Source organism: Bemisia tabaci, chromosome 8, assembly GCF_918797505.1.
Source record: "Bemisia tabaci chromosome 8, PGI_BMITA_v3".
Classification (NCBI taxonomy): domain Eukaryota; kingdom Metazoa; phylum Arthropoda; class Insecta; order Hemiptera; family Aleyrodidae; genus Bemisia; species Bemisia tabaci.
This window is the reverse complement of record NC_092800.1, coordinates 19582021-19603746: the sequence shown is the minus strand read 5'-3', so window position 1 is coordinate 19603746 and position 21726 is coordinate 19582021. Positions and strand designations below refer to the sequence as shown.

At 35.6% G+C, this 21726-nt stretch overlaps 1 protein-coding gene across 1 annotated transcript; it reads left to right on the top strand.

Moving 5' to 3' along the window:
- Nucleotides 1-1898: 1898 nt before the first annotated feature.
- Nucleotides 1899-21704, top strand: Smurf (SMAD specific E3 ubiquitin protein ligase). The gene is made up of 14 exons (XM_019062203.2): nucleotides 1899-2294; nucleotides 4236-4274; nucleotides 4806-4914; nucleotides 5601-5734; nucleotides 6419-6674; nucleotides 7848-8041; nucleotides 8711-8957; nucleotides 10228-10561; nucleotides 11152-11370; nucleotides 11750-11928; nucleotides 12433-12570; nucleotides 13065-13248; nucleotides 14078-14216; nucleotides 15184-21704. The coding sequence occupies exons 1-14, from the start codon at nucleotides 2237-2239 to the stop codon at nucleotides 15366-15368; spliced, it is 2415 nt and encodes an 804-aa protein (XP_018917748.1). The 5' UTR covers nucleotides 1899-2236; the 3' UTR covers nucleotides 15369-21704.
- The last annotated feature ends 22 nt before the right edge of the window (nucleotides 21705-21726 follow it).

Sequence of the window (21726 nt, the reverse complement as noted above, 5' to 3'; positions counted from 1 at the left end):
TGTTTTGATACCTCAGGCAAGGTCAGCTTCAATGTGCACCCTTCATTTTTGCACCGAACTTTAAATATCCGATTTAACACTTGCTGGAAACTGAGCTGCTTTTTCAGAGGGGGGCTTTTGCAAAGCTGGCATAAATTTTTCCCATCAGCACATGTATGACAAATGATGTGCTGTAATCTGCAAACAGAGAAGGGGGGGTTGAAGGAACAAATGGTTGAATTCAGCTTACAGACCAAGCACTCAATTGTTTGGGAGGTTAGTTTGAGATAAAAATGTTTTTGGTTAGCAGTGCCTTTGAAATTCTTCATTCTTTTTAGACTTGGCCCTACTCCCTGGTTAGTTATTCAATTTTCAATTTTGAAAAATTTGAAGGGAAATCCTTGGTTTCAAATGAATTTTGACTGGATTTAAGATCATTATTCCTGAGTGAAAGAATTTAAATATAAATATAATGTCTTGTTGCTTAGCAACTGTTCGTAATAATACAGATTAACCTTCTCTTTAATTATTACTTACTGACCATTGATTCGAAATTTTTCTTTCCCACGTATCAATGATCGATACCACCTCATAACTTCTATTTGAATAACGTTTAAGTTTTCTGCATTTACTCACTTGATTCGTTCTAAATTTTTACCCACATAAATCAAAATTTCTAATTACTGAATGCACCAGTAGCTTCTGAAGTCATGCGACCATTTGCTACAAGCATTTTTCTAATCAAGGTATCAATTAGTGTTACGCAGAATTTTTCCTCTTATTGACGAAAATTTTTTGCAGTTACCTACTTTCTATTTTTGACGCTATTCCTCATCCTCGATAAATTGGAGATCAGAGAAAAAATTTCCATAATGTCAAAACTCATTGCTCAAACTCAAAGAGAGTATGAGGAAACAGGTGCAATATTTCATTGCAAGTCTTTATCACTGTCAGTCAATTTTGCCAAGATGTTGACCTAATGGGCTGCCATTCTTATTGGGTGTGAGTGTGGAAATAGTGAATCTTGCAAAGAGAACGTGTAAAGAAAGTTCCCTGCGAGAGGCAGGGAGGTTCATACCGATTATCAAATCATAATACTGGCTTTGTCATGGTGCAATCTCAAATGTTTTAATGTAATTTGCCCTTCATCACTCCAACATCTTGCTGCAGGAGGGCAGATATGTCAAGGAGTAATATTTTTTACTCTTCCTCATAGTTAGATTCTTCTGCTTGATGAGTATTTATTTTATTCTATGCAAGAACCGGTCCTCATACCTACAATTTCACCTGCCTGCAGTTAATTTATACACCCATGAATACTCTGGAGTTCGAATACTCTTCAACATTCAACTTCAAATGAGAATCAATGTACTTTTCCAAGTGAAATCTACATTGGTTATCCGTCAAAGTCAGTATGAAGAAAGTATTGAACTATGAATGGAGTATAAGGATGGTTCGAATAAACCTCCGAGATAGCCTTAACTTTTGAATTCATTCTTTAACTATCGTCAGTAAAATGAAACTCAGTTCATCACTTCGCGTTCTTGCTTTCATTTTCTCCTACGTTGCACCAGTTGCGCACCCAGTATATTCCCGCTCTAAGTTCAAATAATTGTAAACACTTTCCAGACTACACTGCTGCCATAACATCCAAATGACACGTAATTCTCATCAACAGACGTTTCTGACTTTTCCAGATATAGGCTGTAATTTAAATCATCAAAGGAGCAATAAAACGCTGAAAACAATCATTTTCTATGATTTCTACATTACCTTTTTGCGTTGCACACTCATAATTACTTTTTGTATTACTCGGCTGAAACCACAAATTTTTAGTTTTGCTTCATCAACAGTCTCAACAGTCCTGACATATGATGCACATTTCGAGCTTCTCCAATTTTCGTGAAGATAGCGTTAGCATCGCACTGTTAATTCCTCGCGAACAGGCGATTGTTTTTCCGATTCAGAAATTATTTCACGGTACCTGTGCAATGTTTAGTGATTGTGTAATTGTAAATTATGTTAGTTTATTTCTAATTGTGTCATCTTAGTTGCTCTCTGTTCTACGAGATCCATATCATTTCATTTATTTGCATATCATTTTTGTACGTGGGGGGTCCTTTTTAACATGATTTCGGTCGGTGCGCTCATCATGCAAGTGTAAGCTATGGACGAATGCACGATCTAGTTGACTGATTCCAATGAAATTTTTGTAATATTCGTCCGTAGTTATGACTTTATGCGTTAACGGTGGTGAATGATGTCGAATCCAAGTGGCAGCCGTCGTAGTAGAACTATGAAATTGCGGCTCTTGAGTAAGTAATCTCCTGATTATTCCTGCACAATCAGACTCCTGATCAGTGGGTAAATATGGCCTCTATGTAGGAGGGCTTTCACTTGGGGTTTCCCTAATTAAGCATAACAAATGCAATTTCATTCACTTTCAATGAATTTTCATGGTTTCCCGACACTTCCTGAGAAAGTCTCAACCAAGATCACCAATCAGACACCAATACAGACATTCGTCAGCAGGGCTGGGCAGGCTGTAAGAACCAGCGAATGCTGTCACTGCCAGTGTTCAGAGTTTTCCTAAAATTTTCCACACTCATTACCATTTTGACCCCAACAATCGAGGCAGTCAAATTTTCTCTCTACATATAATATTTATCTTCAGTCACTATTCATTTATTAACTTACCTCCTTACCCATTGAATGGACCTCAACTTCTGAAGCTTTGATCTCAGTCGTAACGTTTGCAAACCAAGCATTGTTCTCTATCTATCTGTTGTCAGACCTTTCCAATGATTGCCACTCTCCACTTATCACATGCTGTCTGTCAGGTCTTAAGTTATGACAATACATGTTATCAATGTTATTTGTCCCTTCTCATTATTTTCTTTTGCTTGCTGTCAGAACAGCTTCACCTAATTTTTACTCTGAAGCATCAGTCCGCAGAATTTAAACAAGTTTCATCTCTTTCTCATCATTATATCTCATAATAATACTTGATTGATCAAAATAATACAGTATATAAACGATATGCCTCATCTGAATGAGGAAGAACCAATCAGGTCAGTATCTCCTGGAAGAAATGGAATTTTTATTGATATTGGCATTTGAATAAACGAGGTTCAGACAATGTGGCTTGCATTTTTTTACTCAAATTCAGGTCCTTTGTGAAATCCATCTTACTGAAACTTGAGTTTTTGTTGTAAACACCAACAAAGATTGAAATCAGCCGAAGTGAGTAAGCCACAGCATGTGTGCGTCATTAGCTGATGGCACACTACTTTCCTGTGAGCATCTACTAATGCCCAATCTTTTTCACCAGATAAAGAAATTGATTTAGACAAAGAAGCTGAGTTTACCCCCTCCAAAGTAATGTCAACAAAGTAATTTGACATCTCTTCGTTTCTCAACTTATTATCAACCCAAGTGAGCTTATGTAAACACAAGCCTTCTTACAAAGTTCAAGACGTATTGTTTATGAATCAGAATTTTCTTAAAACAATAGCTTTTTGCATTCCCTTGAAAGTAACAGTAAACTAATAGGACTTCTATAACTCTTTTGCTTTGAGTGTTTTTTCAGGAAAGAGATGGTTCTCTCTTTTTACCATTTTCTTCAAACATTGCAGTTGATGACAATTTTTTACGTATCTAGCTTGGCACCCACTATTGCCAAAAAGCTGACTCGTTTTTTGCTGTGCAAAAATCTTAAGCCTTCTGCAATATTGTAGAACATAGCTGTTACATGTTGCAATCTTACTTTCTACAACTATTTCTACCAATATCTTAATTATTATTTTCAAGTCCTTCATGCTGCAAAGAATGAAAGCTCTGCCTTCTTTTTAAAAAAAATTATTTGTTGTTATTTCATGGTTACAAAAGAGTTTTTTTCTCAAAAGATTAAAGGAAAATTTCTGAAAAAAATTTCCTATCATCAGTGTAACGTTTTGGTACTTAGAACTTGTGAGAACCTTGGATGTTTTTACCGTTTAATGTGCTCAATGGCTCTTCTCCAATTAATTTTGATTGTCATTCACACAAAAAAGTATCACGCCTATCATTTTTCCGACTACATTTAATGGGTGTTTGTTTTTGTAACGGGAAAGTGGCGAGAGGCATCATCTTACACACATACTGTGTTCTGGGAGCTCATCACTCCGAGTACTAGTATAATTTATAAATAATCCGTTCTATACAAGTGAGTTGTCTTATGGACAATGTTTAAAACATTTTCATTTTTTTTTTTACAGTTTTGTGTGCTCGTAATTTGGCAAGGAAAGATCTGTTCCGTAAGTATCTCTCAAATAATACTGCTTAATTTTCCTTAATTGGTGTGGTAATAGCTCTATTTTTTCATCAGAATATTACCCGTTTGAAGTGTAAAATTTGGCAGGTCTCATGGATGCATCAAACACAGGAGTAAACTTTGATAATTCATACAATTTCTGATTACACTAGATCATAGGTAATAAAGAATTGAAAAAATTAAAAATTCAGTCACTATTTAGATTTGGGAAAGTTTCATTCAATATTTTTTCCCCTATTCAAGATAATGTAATAACTTTTAAGGGCACTAAACTTCACGTAATATAAAACTCTTATTTACTTAAAATTGAACAGGCATTTTTTTGACTGAAGCAAATGATTCAAATGCACAACTACTAAATGGACATAAATAACATAATCTAGATGTTTTCCACTATCATGACAGAATTTCCTATGAAGCATCAAATTCTTTTTTTCTTTTTTTGAGTTTTGATGTTCCTCATGAAATATCTTGATTGATCTTTTCTCATATACTCTTGTCCTAAATGTTTCAGGACTCCCTGACCCTTTTGCAAAAATTAGTGTGGAAGGTTCAGGACAATGTTTCAGCACAGACACTTGCAAAGCAACGCTTGATCCTAAGTGGAATCAGCATTACGACTTGTAAGTTTTTTTGTTTTTTTAAATTTCTTGTTGACAAATTACAATGTTGTAAGTAGACACTCGCACTTTTTTTTTTTTTTTTTCTTAAAGGAAATGCTATGAACCAAATTGAAAAAATCTTTTTATTTTATGTCAATTTTCTCCACTCATCCTGAAAAAGCACACATAATTCAAAGAAAACATTTTGATTGAATGTTTTTGAAGAAAATAAAACGTAACTGGAGACTTCTCAATGTTGCAATTGATAGAAGCATTTTTTGTATTTTGCCATCGACATGTTGACTTGTCCAAAAAAAAAAACAGTTCTCTATAGGCTGTAAAAATTAAAGAATGAGACATTTTAGCAGCAGCAAAATAAGTACAAAAACAGAGAAATTTTGCACAAAACAGGACGCTGATTACGCTGCTCACATGTAACTTTTTTAATTATTTTTAAGGGGAAAAGTCACTTCCTGCTAATGAAATGGGCAATTGTTTTGCAACCAAATAATTAGGTTTCAGCTGTTTCATTATTTAGAGGCGTATTGAAACAGTGTGGTTGTTGAGATTTTAATTTTAAGGAATTTGATAAACTTTCTTCCCACGAATTGGAACCTTGATGAAGAGCAAAGCACCGCCTCAATCATTTATTTTTGATGCTTCAATATATAATTTCTTCAACTTATCGCGTGAATGTGTGTTTTCAGGTACATAGGCAAGAGCGATGGAATCACAATCAGTGTGTGGAATCACAAAAAAATTCATAAAAAGCAAGGAGGTGGGTTCCTTGGGTGCGTGCGAATTATGTCTAACACAATCCATCGCCTAAAGGATACTGGATGTAAGTTCTTAACATGTTTTTCATCTCTTTTTCTTTATTTTAGAAGAATTTAAATGAAGAGTCAGTATTAATATTTCCTCTTGCTATTTCTAGATTTAAAGTTCTAAGAGTCTAAGACTGTATTATCCAATGAATCCTTTGTAGCAAATTTTTTTACTGAAGCCATTATGAACCAATAATTTTCAGGGAAGTTTCATTTATTTATTCTCTTCAAACAATCATTTTTGGTACCTACTTAGCTATGGAAACACAGAATAAATAATTGACTGTAAAGGCTTTTAACGATTTTATTTGTGATTTTCCCCATGTGTTTGCTACCTTTTGGCTGCACCAATAATAAATAAGCTGTACGCTGTAGAATATTTCAAGATAGGTAAGAAAGCAGTGCTCTTATTGCTCGTTCTGATTAAACTGGTCATCATGACCATTGTGGATGGTGGTTGACACCTAGAAAGCATTCATTTTAATTGACTCAACAGGTTTGTTACATTGAATACCTTTTCAACGCAATTCAAGTTACTTAAAATTTACATAGCGTTGGTGCTTTTACTTGAAATATTTTTGAGGAGCATAAATTACTAAATACAGTCTATTTTGGTTTCTCTAACTGTGCCACAATGAGACTGAAGTTTAATTGTTTGTTAAACTTATTTAACCATTTGAAAACACTTAAATTATTTTCAGATCAAAGATTAGATTTATGCAAAGCTAGTGGAGATGATCCGGAGCAAGTCAAGGGTCAAATTGTTGTGTCTCTTATGTCAAGAGACGGTAGTCATGGCTCCAGCTCAGCAACGCACAATGCAGTGGTCGATCCTCTTGGTAATCTCTCCTGTCCTGAGGATCTTCCGGAAGAGTGGGAAGAGAGAAGAGATGCCGCTGGTAGACTGTATTATGTTAATCATCAGACCAAGTCAACGCAGTGGATCAGACCTACAAGGTAACTTTTATGAAAACCTGTTTTTCCAGATCAAAAATCGTCCTACAAATGAAACAAACTTTGCTGAACAATGAAATAACTAAATAACAAGGGTCATGAAAATGTTCTTCTAAAGTTTGGATGCAGTTGCTGTTTGTTTGTTAACGCCTGCAACCGGTGTCGATTTGTTAGTGCCCGTCTCATGAGCTTGCCAAGTTGTCTTGAGAACGTCTCGATGTCAAGCATCTCAGCTCATGAACTCAGCAAGCCTTACTACGTGTTCACACCCATCTTGTTAAGGAAACTAGTCCCTCTTCATTCACTATGCAGTATTGATTTTTTTAAGTTTTCTGCTGTTTTTTGTTAATCTTTCAGAATTAAGAAAGACTATTAGTTATGGTTTCGTTTCAAAGCCTATAATTTCTAATTTAATTATTTTGGATCGTAGATTTTTCTCGGGTAATTTTAATGGACCTCATCAAAATTTAAATTAGAACACGTAAAGCATATTGGTAAATTTAAAAATTAACTTTTAAGTCAGAAATAACTGTGCATAGTTTACATCAAAAACAGTAAATACAAACTCACCCCTTGCAGAAAAACCTGAATGAATGTACGCCTAAGTAAGCTCTGAAATTAACTTTTAAGTTGCAGGTAAATAAGTAGGGCTCGGTTTCACCTACATTTCCTCCCAAATCCGTTACGGGTATCTTTAACTTTGTCCAAGAAAGGTTACTACTATGGGAAATTCTTACATTCTCAAATGCACCAAAATTACTTTAGTGTTAGATTTGACTTGAGAAAACTTTAGTTTTTCTGTTGGCTAGAAGTATGGATTGACCACCAAAACTGTTATTTCCTTAATTGTAAAGTGAATTTATAAATTTTATTGAGTCCATTGTATTCTAAGTACAATTTTGATAAGGTAACAAATATTGTGGTCTTTAATTTTGCAAACTGTTCAGTGGTCCTTTGCTGATGTTTAAAAAAATTCTCTCAAATCGTTCTGTTTTCAGTCAGAAATAACATTCTTACTGAAATTAATGAATTCATCCATGAAGTAAAAATAAAAAAAAAAAAAAAAAATCGGTGGGAATTTGTTTATATTGATAACTGTGCCAATGTAAAGAGATAGTTTTTTCTTGAATTTTTTTTTAACATGCTATTTAATCTTAATATCTGAATTTTTTCTAGACCTCAAATCCATCTATCACCGTCATCAACAACCTCTCCAGATCGAGTAAGATCTCTGCAGAACAACAATGAGAACAACAATAATAGTTTAAACATGCAGACGCCACCGAGAAGAAGGCAGGATGCGAATAAAGTGAATTCTCACAAAAAACCAACTAAAGAAAATTTGCCTGGAGATCTTCCTCCTGGTTACGGTCAGTTAATTTTCTTCAATACTGTTTTTCTATCAAACACTCAAACAATGAAAAAAATTATTGATAATCTTAAGATTTTTTACACACTTTGTCAGTGTGGAATTTTTCTAAAGAGTGTCGATAGGTTCAAAGTTGCTACAACTGGCCGTAACATGCAATGTTACCCTTGTAGTGGGACAAATCGAGGACTTCTGAGCCGAAGTCAGTGTTTACACTTTGAATTTTGGTCCTGCAATAAAAAGTCACACTCTATTACTAACTCCACAGGAGTGTGTAGATATTTTCCAGGATGTCTGAGTTCTGAGCACCATATTCTTGAAATGCAAAAGTGAATAAAATAAAATAAAATAAAATGAAGTATGAAAAAAAGGAAAAATAAGAAGGAAATAAGTTTCAATATCATTGATTCAGGCATATATCCAGAAGATTATTTAGAACAACAATAGCTTAAACTTACATAACGTAACGAAAGCCTAAGATACAAGTATCCAACACAAAATATTTTTTTGCTGTTATTTTTTCTGTAAAAATCATACTGTCGAAGTCTTAGAAATTATACAACAGTTCTATTGAAATCTCTCAGCAACATGCTTTGTAGCTTTTTTTACCCCTCAGTGTCCCACAGATCATCCTGTAGCCCTGTTGATACTGATTGTAAACTCTTTTCAGAGCTCCGAACAACTCAACAAGGTCAAGTATACTTCTATCATATCCCCTCGGGTGCAAGTACATGGAATGATCCGCGTATTCCGAGAGAATTCAAGTCAGACTTACTCAAGGAGCTGGGACCATTACCCCCTGGCTGGGAGATCAGGAAAACAGGCGCTGGCAGACTCTACTATGTGGACCACAACAACAGAACCACCCAGTTTACTGACCCACGACTCTCAGGGCCAGTCATCAAAAATCTCTTGCAGTGAGTGCCAACCTTTTTTTCACGTTTTTAAGCTATAAAATGATGAGAATCAACAGATACATCCAATGGTTATAATGTCCATGAAAAGAAAAATAAGTGTCATAATGTATATCGACGGTGAAAGTCGGCAATCACATAACTCGTTTGCGGTGTCTGAAAATCTCCGCCTCTACGTCATTTTTTTAAAGAAGAACAAATTGATATTATTTCTTGAAGTTTTTGCAGAATTTTCTTCGCATTGAGAAGAAAAATCATGACAGTTTTAAAGAATTGCCGTTGAGTAGTTTTCCATTTTAAAAATAAAGAATGACAGGAAGTCTGCGACGTCGAAAACCGAGTTATGTGATTGCCGACTTTCACCGTCGATATTATGCTGATGAACATATAGCACATAGAGTCGTAATGAGAGATGCCGCCATGTTCTGGTCGACGAGTTCCGAGCCTGTTGTGCTCCGAGCTTCGGTCACTTTTTCGATACATGTTCGATCCAAAATGGCGGTGTGAATTATGTAGTAATTCCTATCTTCTTTGTTTACATGGGATGGGCGGATCCATGTATATATAGGGCTGTTCTATCGGTTGCCGGTAAGTTACCGAAACAGTTCCGCCAAGAAAAAGTTACGATAAGAGTGTTCTTATTGATAGCGATCTGAGTTTTTGGAGCTGACGAAAATAAGATGTTGCCATTTGTACGTCTATTTTATGCGCTGCCGCACCAGACAATCTGACAAACCGACACACAGACGGAGCAATAATGCATTGAGTGCGAGCTCTCAAAACTCCGATAAGGCCGGCTGTTAACGATATCATCGCCACCGTCGGTACTGCCGCCAGTTACACAATGACGTATAGAGACGGTAAGAGATGATACCGATAGTGTTCCGGCAAGAATTCGTTTGAACACTCCTATCAAATCAAGACATGTATCAAAGACAATCGATCATGAATCGAAAAAGTGATCAGGCGTCAAACAGGAGTCTCGGAATTCGGGACCTGGAAAATGCTTTAAAGTGGCGCCAGCTCTCCCACTTACATCACAACTCTATGTACTGTATTTATGGTTATAAATTTGTCTTTATCATAGTTTTTTTACATTGCCCCCTATGGTGATATCCAGGGACCGAAGAAATTTGTGTCTTAACCGTACTTGGACTTGGTGAGATTTCTCTGTAGTTGTATTAATTTTGTAATTCAGAAGTTACTTATTGAAACAACTTTTTCTCCTGTTTGAAGCAACATGTTTTATCATTATCATGTTTTATTTTTTTAGGAAACAAGGCATATCCTCGCCCACCTACAGTGTACCCAACAGTCAACCAGTACCAGTATCACCGCCAGCACCTGAAGGTACCGGGCCAGGACCGAGCAATTCGGATTCACAGCCCCAGACAAATGGTGCAGTAAGCACAACAACACCCGCAACCCCCACTCCAGCCCCAGCACCCAAAGAACCACCGCAGAGCATCGAGACAGAAACCGATGTTCTTCCCAAGTATAGGAGGGATCTTGTTGCTAAACAGAAGGTCCTCAGGGCTGAATTGTCCATCCTTCAACCTCAATCCGGTCATTGTCGATTAGAAGTTTCCCGAGCAGAAATTTTTGAGGTAATCCAAAAATTCCGGAAGTTTCTCTGATAGTGAGAGATAACTTTCTGCTTTTGCAGAACTGAAATATCCATTAGTATCAAATGTCTAAGTAAATTTTTAATCACTGTCTCCATTACTCAGATTTTCTTGCTAAGATATTCCATCAGTTAGTCCCTTATGTACGCGAATTACCTGAAAGATAAAATGAATTGAGCATTTTTTGAAATCTAGTCTCAATTGATGGAATATTTAGTATTATTTTTTATTTTCAATTTTAATCATCTGCATTCTCAACGCCTTTCAGCTGTCGAATGAGGAAAACTTTGATTTGCATTGAGTTCTTTATCATTGCATTGAAATTAATTTTTATAGGTTTTCTCAATGACTTTGAAAAACAAATGAAGTGCCATTATTTTCGATAAAATGATGTTTTTCGATGCTATTACCTGCTTTTAACACAGGACTCAAAATATCTTACGAATTCTTAAACATACTATTTAAGTAATAAGTCTATTTACTATACCCAAATTCTAACTTTACTACTTTTGGTCATAATGATTGGAAAAAATAGTTCTCAATTTTTTTGTTGTTGTCTTTCTATTTTCCAGGAATCTTATAGGTTAATTATGAAAATGAAACCCAAAGACTTACGGAAACGATTGATGGTCAAGTTCCGAGGTGAAGAGGGATTGGACTATGGAGGCGTCGCAAGAGAATGGCTCTATCTTTTGTCGCATGAGATGCTGAACCCACAGTATGGTCTTTTCCAGTATTCTAGAGAAGATAATTACACCCTTCAAATCAATCCTGATAGTGGAGTCAATCCTGTAAGTTAAACCTCACTTCAGATTTTTGTAAATGAAATCATTTGCCAATTCCCCTAACTCTATCCTGTATCATTTAACATCGACATGTATGTATCTTTCAACCAAGGATGAAACAGCCTAGAACCTTTTGAAGGTTTCAAAATCGGACTATCGATAATCGTTTATTTAAGGATTTTTTCACTGGTCCCCTGAACTTGAAAGCCATCTGATCTATGGTTTCCTCTGCTATAAACTCCTACTTAATCATGACAGGTGTATCAAAATTATACTTTTCAAGATTATTGAGTCAGGAAAAACGTTTTGGAACTTTTTACACCCCTGTAGAAACTATGAGCCGTTACATCATCAATCTTTAATGTCTATTTTTTTTTTTTTGCAGGAGCACTTATCATACTTCCATTTTGCGGGGAGAATCATCGGAATAGCCGTTTTTCATGGTCATTACATTGACGGTGGGTTCACCACACCATTTTACAAAATGCTCCTCAATAAACCGATCACTCTGGAAGATATTGAAGAAGTTGATCCAGAACTCCATCGCAGCCTCACTTGGATGCTGTAAGTTATTTCTTGCTTTTCAGTGAAAGTGTTAGTGTGACTGCAGGAATGCAGAAATCTCTCTTTGCCTTTAAATTGACTTGTTTTTCCCCTTTACGATGATGAGTGTAAGCTGTAAGCACCGGAGACTATAACTTTAAGTCAATTTTGCCCTATCTAATCTGAGAGGTACTCTATACCCACTCTTGTTTGTTCTTGAATTACAGATAAACCTCACTAAGTCTGAACCCGCGTAAGTTGGAAACCCAGGCAACTGGGTAATGATTCCTTGGTCCCATTGTTTTGTTTTTCCAATACAAAGTCCGTATATTTCGGATACTCCACTAACTGTTAGTCAGAGTGAACCCTTGGTCCTGATGCATTCAGACTTAGTTTTTTGTTCACTGTTTTTACTTGTGAAATCAATTATTTTAATTTTTTCAAGGGTGAAATTCTCTGTCTCTTCTTTTAGGTATTGAATTTGTATCTGTGACTGATTTTGAATGGCATTTATATCTGTTTTAGGACCAATACGTTGCCAGATATCATCGACACAACGTTTGCAGTTGAAGTAGACAGTTTTGGTGTGCTGAAAGTCCACGAGTTAAAAGCAGGCGGCCGTGATATTCCTGTGACTGAGGAAAACAAGAAAGAATACGTCAAGTAAGGAAATTAATTCTGCTAACCTTGAAGTATTTTGGGAATCCGATTACTTGTACTAATCTTGAAATTTTGTGTGCAACACAGTTCCTTTTAGCTTAAATACATTCAATTAAAGGGAAACTGATAACTAATCGACTTCTTGAGTTAAACTGAGATGACGACATCTTGGGGCCAAAGGACAGTGAAGGAAATAGGTTCCCTTTCTTTGGAGCAGAGGTCGTTAGTTTGGAACATGGTCGTTGGCATGATGTATTTATTCAAATAGCTTCACTGATGCAAACAAAATTGGTGAATCAATTACTGTCATTTTTCTCTCTTAACCTAGGGAAAATTCACTAATAATATGCAAAGGAGTAATGACAAAATATATAAAAAATTCAACGCAGTCTTTTTTTATTACTTTTAAAATCCAGGAGTCCGTTCTCACTTAGTACTGATTTATTCCTGTCATCAACCTCTGGTCTGTATTTCTAAACTTTTTGTTTTATTTTCAGATTGTATGTTAATTATCGGTTCATGCGAGGCATTGAGCAGCAGTTCCTGGCCCTACACAAAGGGTTTACTGAAGTGGTCCCCGCCCACCTGATGCGCCCCTTTGACGAAAGGGAGCTCGAGTTGATCATCGGGGGTCTAGGATCAATCGATATTAATGACTGGAAGCAAAATACTAGACTCAAGGTACGCCATGCATTTGGACTAAATACTGTTGTGGCACAGAAAAGAGCCGTTAGTGGAGGCTGCGATGAGCATGGAGACACATAAGAGCATTCGTTAACTGGCTCATACAGAAATGCACTAATGAAATTGCACTTACGCAACCTAGAAATATTTTGAAACCTTTAATTGCCTTACACACTTATTCCTAAAGAAGAATACAAGCCTTTTTTTTTTAAATCTTAAATTTAATGCACTTCCTGCCACATTGGAAAAAGAAAATTAAACACAATTATTTAAAACTATGATTGAGAACTGGCTCCTTAATTTTTCACTCTAGATATCTGCTAATACCTTACACAGTACCTTTCCGTAATACAGCCGAGTGGCTAGATTATTTTCCTTCAAAATCAAATTACAGCTGAAGTAGCAGTTTTAAGACTCTGAAAGTTAGATTTTTGGTGAAAATTTTCTCTGTTTTTTCATGTATGAAAGTATTGCTTTGGTCAAAATTAAAACTTAATCTTTCAAATCAAGTTTTATTCAGGGTTTTTTCTTGCAGTAAGACAACTTTGAAGGTACAGATAGCGCATTGAAAGTTTTGTTCTTTCTCTCTGGAAAATCAAAGTGATTCATTATGGAGAGGATTAGGTCACTTTTTCTTGTCTCTAAATTCGTCCCTGATGAATTTTGAAATCAGACATTCACCTCCTCGAATGGGAAATTTTTTCTGCGCCGTGCTATCAAGTCACTATGTGTGTAAGTAATAGAGCAAGAAATTAATTTTACCAGAGAGTTCAGCTTTTTAATTTTATCGATTGTAATTGCAATTCTTCTCTTCTGTGTTTTATAGCACTGCACTGCAGACACACCTGTTGTGAAGTGGTTCTGGGAAATAGTTGAAAGCTATAGCGAAGAAATGAAAGCTCGACTATTGCAATTTGTCACTGGCAGTTCAAGAGTCCCTCTTCAAGGCTTTAAAGCATTGCAAGGTTTGTGTTAAAATTTTGTAATACTTTTCATATTTTTTGCTCATGAGAGTAGAATTATGCCCAGAAGACCGCCCCAAAGATGGGCGCAGAGCAGGTTATCATCCCCAGAAGAAAAATGAATTTTTCTCTTGTTTTAATTTTTCATGACTGTCCATTAGGGCAAACACAAATTTGTATCTATTTTATTCCTTCTACATGTGCTTGATACAATAGTTGTCGGCCAATTAGTGTTTGTGCCCTGAAGAAGCTGAAGAAGTATTGAAATCAGTTAAAATACTGATGTACTGAAGTCCAAGTACCTGCTCCCTCACGATGGTAAAACATTTATTGTGACAATGACTAATGGGCCACCAAATTATGAACAAATCTTGACTTGCTAATACATTTTTCCATTGGTAAATGACGCATAGAACACAATGCGCTCATTAAAAACGCGAAAAAGTAACTCAGAATTCGAGAAATATGCAGTTGAAAAGCGCAATTTCTCGTGCCAAACCGAATATTGTTATCCGGCATCAATCAGAAGTGAGCATGGACTCCGCCAATACTTCCGTCAAATGTCTCTCTACTATACCATATAACTATATCTTTAGTTTTAATAAGCTGATCTCATTCGTGTTATTTATGAGAAACAAGCAACAAGTCTACATTAAAATTAGTTTTATTTTATCAAACATCAATGGAAAATGAGAGGAGATAGCGATCTGATTGCCGCAATACTTCACCACGATCTCTGTCTGCCATTCCAGCGCATTTGAAATTCCTTCGAGTCTAAACTTTTTAAAAGTAGTCTTTTTCAGGATTTTGGTTCCAAAAGTATGTTAATAAATGGTTATTTCAGAATATTAAATAAAAACATAAGGTTTAGTGACCCATTTTGTGTCAGACCTCCAGCCATGAACTCCGAGAATATTTTATTTTAAGAATGCTTTTACATTGCTTTTTGACCAATTTGTAATTTTTACAGGTTCAACAGGAGCTGCAGGACCCCGACTATTCACCATCCATGTGATTGATGCCCCGCAAGAAAACTTACCCAAGGCGCACACATGTTTTAATAGGATTGATCTCCCTCAGTATAAATCCTACCAGACCCTCTACGAGAAGCTAAGCCAAGCCGTTGAAGAAACGTGCGGCTTCGCTGTTGAGTGATGTATTTTTCTTGTAACTTGTTAATCATTCTAAGTCTGTACATTTTTCTTCAGTGAGATTCTTTATTGAAACTGTAAATATTGTTTCGCTGATGATGCTCTACGTAAACTTCCTGGGAATTCTTGGCAAAATTTCTACAGCTTTTCGACACATTGATATTATTAACAGTATCCAACCCTGAATTAGTTGAATGCTCTATCAAGTGGAAGATTGAAATAGTGTATACTGATTTAGTGGAATAAGTGAATTAATTTAATTTTAATCTCAGTCAGGTAGTATTAAGAAATGAATTTTGATTAGCAGTTTTGAAGGATAAATACTGTAGGTTAGCAAAGTAGTCGAATAGATGATGGATGTTAATGAACTTGATGCAATGGCCTCGCCATTTTGAAAAACACTTGGCATATTAAGCACATAGCTACTTTACCAATACATAGAATGTTTCTTTTGCAGCTGTTTATAAGCTGTAGATGAGTAATGACTGTATCTAAGTGTAACTAGCATTCTTTTGACATGCTTCAACTGTTCCGTCTAGGATTATATCAGTCTCAATCAAATCAGGATAGAAATGCCTTAGTATCTTTCACTGACAAGGCACATTAAAAATGTCCACTGTAGATGATGCTATTTTGCTTAGCTTTTGCTATTTTAAATGTTGGGTTTTTTGCAAGTAAAAAGAAAAAAAAGAAAATCTAAGTGGGTTAGCGGCAGCCATTTTTCTAGATGCTTTTTTTGAAAGTACAGATTGAAATGAGCTTATAGAAATGTTCTGATTTTTTAACCCCAAAGTGGCAAAGAAAGTCCATTTGCTATAAGTGGGACCAGCTCGAAACGATATTTTTGGCTCTGATGACCTTTCAAGGCGGGGGAAACGGCGTTTGCTGTTTGGCTGATCTCAGCTTTCGGCTTCACCTTGCCACGTCAACTCGACTGATGACTTTAGATTCGTCAGATTTTGATTAGCTTTTTCTCTCCTTGTGCTCTTTTGAACTTTTTAATGAGCGTTTTGGTTTTTTCTCAACATTTTACATTGGAAAAACCACACTATAACCTAATAAAAATTCCTTGCCACTACCCCATTCTAAAATTTTCTCCCTGTGTGATTTCGAACAAATTAAAATCCAACTTTTTAACTCACGAAATCATAACCAGATTCATCAGGAACATTCAGGTACCTGATTTTCTTTAAAATAAATTCCTTGCTACCTGTAACAAATGATAATTACTATCAATATCTCATGTTGCAAATTTTGCCACGAATTTCCTACTGTGTTGAAAACTGCTTGCTTTATTCATCTTTTTGAGGCCCTGATGGAAACTCAAAAAATGGTTACATTTGTATCCTTATAAAATTTTACTCAAAATTTTAAACTTGAAGAAAAGGAAGTATGTGCTCTTTTTGGAAGTTGTGGAGCACCAATAGCAAAATGCAAAGGTCACAGCAACCTCAGGCCTCATCCCTCGGAATTTCCGAAATTCTCCTATTTTGATAAAATACTCGGAAAATGAAGACTGATGCTTTTAAAATTCTGTAACAGAAAGTCTTTTCTGATTAGATCGAGAAGAGTTCGCAAAATTGTTTGTTTATTTATGGTAGGTATTTTACATCTCCTTCTGGGCAAACTTGGTTGCCAACAGCAAATAAAGAAGTGCCCGTAGATATAGGAAATTTGAAAATAGGTGATGTAGACCAAGAAAATTAGGCATTAAGGAATACATTTCAGAAATTTTTGATGTGTTCATGGTGATTTTCGTGCGAATCTGTCGGTAACGAGTAATGTAGGACACTAACTACTTATGTATACTTCTGTTGTTCACAACTGAAACGTCGTAACTCCATTCAAGATTTTGCATTTTCCTTTCCCACATTCTGTTCTCCTGCAAAAAAGACTGATATCCATTCTGCTCAATTTTCTCAGTTCGAACTCTCAGTAGTATGTCAAAGATATTCCAGAATTCTCAAGGATGAATGCTTGTTAGCTTTTCTGCGATGAAACATTTTGCCAGGAAAGAATTGTAAAATCTACAATGGGGCTACGGCGTTTCTGCTTGGGACAGCAGGCTTCTTGTGCGTAACAGACTCATTTAAGACGGCAAATAGATTTTTCCGAGGGAACTATTAGAGGCTTTGAATGCTTGCTCTCACTTTTGCATCACTTGTCTAGATTTTTTCTTTAATGTAAGTATGATGTTTCTATTTTTTTTTTTTTACCCGTGCGTACCACGTTTCGCCAGCTGCCTTATTGTAATGTGTAATATCAGTATACTCTTTAGCCCAGAACACATAGTCTTCCAGTTATCAAGTGCCTTGATTCGTGTTTGCTAATCCTTATCGATGACCTGCAGGTTTTTGGATCAGGTTCTGTCATGATTAGCTGTGTGTTTTTTGATCTGGGATGGTTTCCTGGGTCACTTACTAGCCCAGTGAGCCTTGTAAAGATGACTCCTTTAAGTTAGCCTCACTGGACTTCGGAGGGATTCGGCAGATTAGTTTTTCCCTTCTCAATTTTTCACCAAATGTCCTAAGAATGCAAGACTTTCATGAGGTCAATATGTAGAGGGGAGGTACATTTTCCCTTAGCATATTAAAAATTTTTGAAAACGAATAGTTAAGTTCCTTTCTGCTGCCCTAAGCGCAAATACATGCCGGAACATTTTGTTTGGTTTTTTCTCCTCATTTGGACGTATTCAAATCAAAAACAACTACATATATCCATCATAACATGAGCTCTGTCTTGTATGTATTCTTATGGATCGTAGGGCTCTTGTAAGAATGGATATAGTTCCTTTTGATTTAAATACGTCCATTTGTTTTAGGAGATAATTTTGCATTGCTGCTATTTCAGAAGAGCATGCTGTTGTTGGCTAAAAATGAAAGCTGCTTTCAACAATGAAACTGAAATCGCTCCCGAACTTTCCATCTTATAGTGTGAGAGAAAGATAGAAAGCAAGAATTCAAGAATTATTGCCAGGTAGCCTTTTGGACCACTCATGTCTGTAGTCAGTGTTTATAGAGCGTAAGGTTTGTCCTGTAGTTGAAATTATCTCAAGTTACTCAAATCTGAAAGTAATAAGGGAAAATACCTTAAGTCTATAAAGCCAAGGATTTTTTATGTATCCCTCCAAAGTTCATTAATAGGTGTCCTCACTGGGGTCAACTTTTAAGTAATTTTTAGGTTGTATGTGTCTTAAATTCTGTCTACTTTTAAAGAAAAGTTGGTGTTCATTGATTGCTCTAGATGTACCCATAAGCATATCTATTGTTTTGTAATCAAAATTAAATTGATGAATGTGAGAAGGACATGAAAGCCCAGTCACTGACTGCAATACATATTATTATCATTTTTCTAGGCATTTTTTTTAATTTTGACAAGTAACTTTTAATGTTTTACTGTCTGTATCGTTCATTGTTTACTGTGCTTCCGTACTGTTCATTCATATCATATCATTGAACCATAAATTGTCATATTTTTTGGAAAAAGGTTTCAGTCACTTATTTAACTACTTAAGCACCAGTACTTTTTGTTGAAAAATCTTGAGAATTTTCAATTTCACTCGACTTCTTTTTGAGTTTGGAGTGTTGCTAATTTTGCACACAAAACTCCGTTCTATGTGTCAATTGCATCAGTGATCAAATTGTTATAATACTTGAAGCTCAAATCATAGACTAATGATAGCTTCGTTGCAAGAGCGCCATTATATTCTATTGACTACGGTTTTTGTTAATTTCTGACAGATATGTCTCACTCTCTGTAGCTCAGCAATTGTTCGTCCATCTGAGAGATCCTATCGAGGTAGGCTTCATTTTGAATCATTAAAATGTCAAAAGAATATTGAAACATATCAAGTCAAGCAGGTTTACTTAGTAATAATGTCCTTCTCACAGATGCAATCATCTGTTTACTTCTTGTTACTCAAACAACAAGTTAAAGTAACTCTTTTCCCCAAGTGATCTGCTCTGTTCCCCAAGCTAATAATTTTTTTCTTCAGGTGCTCAAATTGTGCTTTTTGTTCAAGAATTTACATATTATGCTCTCTGGCATTTGTTTGTTGATTGTTGGAAGTCAGAGCTTCAATTAATTTTGAATTGATGACTTGAATTTTGTCCAAATTACCATAGTATTTCATCATCGATCGTCCGAACAACATTAAAACTGCCCCAAATAGATCCTTATTAGCTGCGAGAAACCGCTTAGTATTTTCTGACAGTTAAGTTACATGAGTTTAGTATAATTATTTTTATTTATCTCTCAATACAAATTTGTTTTGTAACTTAATAGTTTTATTACTTGATGATTGAGCTACCAGTGCCTGCTGAGATGAGCCTTCTCTCTGGTTTTTATCCAACTGGGATCAAGCTTTGGACTCCCAGAGACTGACAATGAGTTTGATTGGAGCTTTTGTTCTTACGCAGTTCAGGGCTTTTTAAATTACTGCCCTCTAATAATCTGACGTCACTGGTAGTTCACTCAAGAAGCAGGAAATCATGTGATTTCGTATCTGATCCTGTGACTGTCAGCACAAGATAGTAATTTTGTTTGTTCCTTGCCCAAGTCGCAACAAAATTCCGAGCCTGAACAAATCATCGTCCATTTAATGAATTCAGTCAAAGAATATTATGGTTACTTTCATTTACTTTACTCTTTAAGAACCTTTATATCTGCTCAACAGAGCAACTAGTGCTCTTAGAACGCCTTCCTACTCCTCCCACTAAAAATCATATCGCAGCATTTGCTCTCTTTATTCTATATTTTTAAGTCACACAATTATTACTCTCATTGGAGTTCATATCTTTTTTTTTTTTTTTTGCCTTGAAGTATTCCTAAAACGTCGAAACCTTTATCAATACTTAATGTTAAGCTGATATCTTTGATCATTGTAAATATTTTTTCTCTTTCTTTTTCTTCTTTATTTCGGTAAATTTGTATTGTATTATTTTTGTTATCTAGCAGGGTCGTTTATTTTGCTTTTCAATTCTGTAGAATGGATTGGAGCGTACGTCTTGATAGAAATCGTTATCGAAAATTGTGCAAAAATTTGTTACTCTCAAAAATTTCAAAAAATCTCTCTTTTATGTTAGAGAACGGCCGTCATCTAAATTTTACCAAAGCTCAGTTTTTGTATCGAATATTTGCAGATGTTTACGGAATAGTTAATTCTTCAATGATATTTATATTTTGTACTCTACTCCACGGAGGTCTAAGGATTGTGATTTTAATTTAACAAGATTTTTCCATTTACAGGGAGAGGATCTTGCTTGATTTTTCTCATATTTCTCGATGTATTTTATATTTTCCATGGCTTGGGCTCAGTCTTTTCCAACCGATAGATACTATTGAAAATGAGAACTAGCCTGAAAGGACTTTCCAGCTGTCTTCTAATCGCCATTTTGTGTCTTATTGCATCCTTTTAAATAAAAATTCTAAGAGATGGACAAACTCTTGCGTGTGTAAATGTTGCAGTATAATATTTACATGGTCATTTTAGGAGAGAAGAATGTCTCCTACAAAGCTGTCCTCTTATGAATAAGAATCCGAGCTTTCCTGCTAAGGCACCTGACTAGAAGTTATATGATCACATTCCTACATATTTGTGATCGGATCTGTGAAAAGGCACCTTATCCGCTGGGAGGAAAGGTTCTTTGATTCTCTACAAGAAAATCTGGAAATTTTGGCTTAAGTTTGACCTTTAAATCTCAAAAATCGAAGGAAATATTAGTCCTGAAGCTCCTAAACCATAGTTTCAAGTCGTCAAAAAGCATGGTTCAAGTGTCCGCAAAAAGCTATGAACAATTCTCACCCGGGAGATAAGGTTCCTTTTCACAGTTCCGGTCAAACTTATGGTTCAATTGCTGGTTGCAGTCAAGTTTTCAGATATGTTTTTGCAGCCTTGAAAAGGTCCCTTTGTGAATTTTTTACTTTCCAGCTCAAGTAATATTAAATGCAAATCTTCCCAAGATTCGTACTTCATTAAGTTTTGCTGGCTCGTCCATTCACATCATCAACTTCTCTCTAAGCTTTTTTAGGCACAGTAAATTCTCTTTCATGTGTCGGTATCGCATTTCAAACATCATGGGCTTTCTTGATTTTATTCTCGAACACCAATCCTTTGTTTCTTGAGGAATCAGCTTCACATCCTTTAACCTCTACGAGTAGAATATATGGGTGATTTTGGAACAGTAATTGTTTTTGAATAGCGTAAGTTGCACTCTTTAGTGACAATTATTTACAGCATCCTTCTTTTTTGAATCAAACTTCCTTTCGGCAATGTTTGTAATTTTTCAACTTCTTTTGTGTTCTACATCATTCATTAAAAACTTCTATTTTCCTAATGCAATGGCTCAGATGTTTTTTGTTCT

Excerpts from the sequence above, each read along its gene's own strand:
- Smurf (XM_019062203.2), top strand. The coding sequence starts at position 2,237 with ATGATGTCGAATCCAAGTGGCAGCCGTCGTAGTAGAACTATGAAATTG. Across the intron at positions 8,042-8,710 it reads AGATCTTCCTCCTGGTTACG|AGCTCCGAACAACTCAACAA; the intron begins GTCAGTTAATTT and ends AACTCTTTTCAG. Across the intron at positions 12,571-13,064 it reads AACAAGAAAGAATACGTCAA|ATTGTATGTTAATTATCGGT; the intron begins GTAAGGAAATTA and ends TTTTATTTTCAG.